The 3,514-nt window shown below is 36.0% G+C and overlaps 1 protein-coding gene across 1 annotated transcript; it reads right to left on the bottom strand.

Moving 5' to 3' along the window:
- Positions 1 to 262: 262 nt before the first annotated feature.
- Positions 263 to 3,193, bottom strand: LOC136069264 (ribosomal RNA-processing protein 14-C-like). The gene is made up of 2 exons (XM_065777575.1): positions 2,986 to 3,193; positions 263 to 1,606 (listed from the first exon to the last, which is right to left on the bottom strand). Exon 2 carries the CDS (start codon positions 1,599 to 1,601, stop codon positions 561 to 563), a length of 1,041 nt encoding a protein of 346 aa, XP_065633647.1. The 5' UTR covers positions 1,602 to 1,606; positions 2,986 to 3,193; the 3' UTR covers positions 263 to 560.
- Positions 3,194 to 3,514: the final 321 nt, after the last annotated feature.

Below are 3,514 nucleotides of genomic sequence, written 5' to 3' on the forward strand. Positions count from 1 at the left end.
ACGCATATTCTTAGACTTTACTTTAATTTTAGACTTCCAAAGAAGATTTTTTTCTCTCTAACTCAAGGAAAACACATGATGCAATCTTCAAATATATATAAGAATTACCAAAATTTCTTCTGGTATGGTAATGGCAACCCTAAATACTTTGAAAATGCATCGACATTCTCTTTGAAATTGGGTTGACATTCTTCCGTGATTGTGCTAGAATTGTTAGCATGGTATATTAAAGCATCAAGATTAATTATACCCGTTAGCATAGTTATCAAATAACACAAAAGATGACATTCAGACCATTAAATATCAGCATTCAGCAACAAACATTTGCAGATATCAACTGAAGGTCAATTCTTCAACAATATTCATCTACTAAAGTGGTTAAAAGAGAGTATGAGAAGGGAAGGGGAAGGCAAAAGGTGGATCTATATAACAGAATCCCTAAATTGAGACTTTACTATAATTTAATATGATGTTTATGCCAACTGATCTTAAAGCAAAGATTAAAAAAAAAAAAAAAAAAAAAAAAAAAGCAATGTAAGAGGCAAAGAAACTTAAAACTTTTAAGATGAACCTTCGTTAATAAAACCTTCCTTTCGACCTTCAAATCCTGGACGCAATAGCTTTTTCTCTCTCTTTGCAATTCGCCGCATTTTCTTCTCGTGAATCCTCTGTCCTATATTTTCTGATCTCTTTTTCTGTTTCTCTGCTTTCATCTTCTCTGTGGTCTGTGCCCTCTCCTTCCATTTCTCAGCATTCTTCTGATGCCTCTTCTTCTCCTTGTGTATGCTCCTTTTCAACAGGCTTGAATCATCATGAACCTTCATCCCAGCTGCTCTACTTGTTGCTGATTTCCATGAATGCTTCTTTGAGATAACCTCGCCTTTCTCAGGATCTTTCATTGCTTCCTCCAATTTCTTTGCCCTTTCAAGCTCCTTAAACTTTGAAAGTTTCCTCTTCTTCTTTCCATGCTCCTCCTCATTTCCAAGTTTGACATGACTAAATGCGAGTTCCTTCGAAGCCTCTGCTACATCCTTCTCCACTTTATCTACAGAACTACTAGTTGGTTTCTTTTCTTCAGAAACAGACTCTCTTTTGCGTTTTTTCTGCTGATTTCCTTTTTTGAGATATTTTGCATACTTCTGTTTTCTTTTCGAATCTTCAACATGACGACCTGCTCGGGACTGTTCAATTTTTTGATGCAGCCGTTGCCGAAGTTCCTCTAAAGTCACCTTCCGATCATTACCTTCATGACCAGACAACATTGGTTTAATCTCTATTTCCTCCTCATCACTCTCACTTGATTTTTCTTTCTCCAAGCTTTTCTTTAGCAAATCAAGGGTTGTTGTGGAAGCCTTTTCTGGATCCATACGATCTCTTCGAGCTTTCTTAATGTTCTCCCTTGATTCCTTCTTTGCTGAAGCTTTTTCGGCCTTACTAAGGCCCTGAAACCATGGCTTCTCCTCATCATTGTTTGGTAGATAGAACCTTGCAGGGATTAACTCAACTAACTTGTCAAAGAACAGAGAATGCTGATGAATGATAGACTTCAATTTGGTGTCCACTTTTGAATCGGTGATAGACTTTTGCTTTTTGTTCTTCATCTGTACTGTAATTGAAAAAGAAGCAATAATGAATGAGAATGAAATGCCCAAAATCCAAATAAAGCATGACAGTACAACAATACAAATCTCAAAACAGAAAACAAAAATCATAAAAACATAAACATCATAAACAAAGTTTTAAGAGCTAAGACCACAAAACCACATAACAATATTACAATTTCATATCTTCCAGCAATAATGGGGCTGTTATGCCCTGATCCTAAACAACTTAATTGAGCAAAAGAAAGCCTCACATATAATCTAGAGTTGCCAATACTGTAGGCTAAAAAAGTCAAGTAAAAATGTTGAGGAAAACATGCCACTAATTTGAACCAAAATATGGACTTAATTACTCAAAACAGAAGGGGCTGACCCAAAACGCAGTTGATGCACTTCAACTAATCACAGATGATATCTACTTTCATCATAAATTTCAGGCATCAAGTCTCCACATGTTTTTATATTTCTTAAATACGTAAACGGAAACTCCTCCAATAAGAAAGAGTGGAGGATAAGGTTGCAAATTCATAATCCACTGCGTGTAAACTTAAAAAGGTCATTCTCCAATGCACAAAACTCCCACTATTGCAGGGTCTAGGACTCGAACCCACAACCTACCAAATCCAAATGTGGGGAAAGGCGTCAAACCAAGGCCCAACCTCCTATTGTGTGTAAACTTACACAATCTTTGATAATGTGATAGTACAATGGGGAAGGGGGATTTGAACCTAGACATGTCCGTTAGAAACACTAGTACAAACAACAAAACCAACAAACGAAACCTGAAAAAGGCTCTGGAGAATACAGTAATGCAAACATGATTCCGGCCAGAAAAAACGGTGTCGTTCAAGGAGGCAGGTCGAAAGAGAAGTATACTAGGGAGTTCAATAACTTTAAATTCTAGGTTAAGGACAAATTTTATAAAATATAATTAGAAAATATCATGGTTTTAAAAACCAATAAGGTCAAAGAACCGGAAAAGGGAACGGTTACTGGTTTTATGGTCCGACTGTGTCATACCAATGACGTCATAAATAATAATAATATATAATTTATGTAAGTTTTGAGCATTTTACATCAAATATTTACAAAATAAAAATACCAAAATGTAACAAAGAGTAGTAAACATTAGCATATTAGCATTACAAAATAACCAATTTCAGACTGGCAGCAACCATATTCATCAACTATGTCTATCAGTATCAACACAGCTTGTTACAAACATTTCAATGAATATAAATAATAAATTATAATGCTCTAATAATAATAATCGAAGAAGAAGATAGAGGTTAGTGAATGATACTTACCAGTGGACCGAAAGATTGAAACAAGAATTCAAGAACCTTCAGCAAACCAAACCGTAAAAGAGAGAGAGAGAGTTTACCTTAACTAAGCCGTGAGAGCAAAGAGTGAAAGAGGCCGAGATACAGTTAGAGAAGAAGAAAGGCTGAGACGGTGAGAGAGAGAGAGAATCGGAGAACAGAGAGAGAGAGAGGAGAGGAAGCGTCTGAGTTTCAGAGTGAGAGGCGTGTGAGGGAGAGAATGAAAGATACACGATTTGGTTTTGTTAGGGTTAGCTTGCCAAAACGACCTAGTTTTAGGTTGGGCCAAAAGGTCGAAAACGATGTAATTTTGTATTGCATACTAAAGCTTTTGAGTGATGGGTCTCGCAATTGTGGCACACTTAAATCCCATTGAACGTAGTCAAATACTCAATTCTATTAAGAAATGGGCTTTCTACTCTTTCGAAGGTCCAGACTAACCCCTAGCATATGGATCATCCAATTGTGTTACTATTTTCTTTTTCTTTTTCTTTTTCTTTTTCTTTTTTATTTAATATTTTTCTGGTGGGGCCAAGAAAGTACGATGGTATCTTAAACGTGAGGATTTAAAAATTTCTACTTAGCCAAATA

Source organism: Quercus suber, unplaced genomic scaffold, assembly GCF_002906115.3.
Source record: "Quercus suber isolate HL8 unplaced genomic scaffold, Cork oak 2.0 scaffold_159, whole genome shotgun sequence".
In the NCBI taxonomy this organism is placed as follows: Eukaryota; Viridiplantae; Streptophyta; class Magnoliopsida; order Fagales; family Fagaceae; genus Quercus; species Quercus suber.

Bases quoted from the DNA above. Each gene is read 5' to 3' on its own strand.
- LOC136069264 (XM_065777575.1), bottom strand. From the start codon at position 1,601: ATGAAGAACAAAAAGCAAAAGTCTATCACCGATTCAAAAGTGGACACC.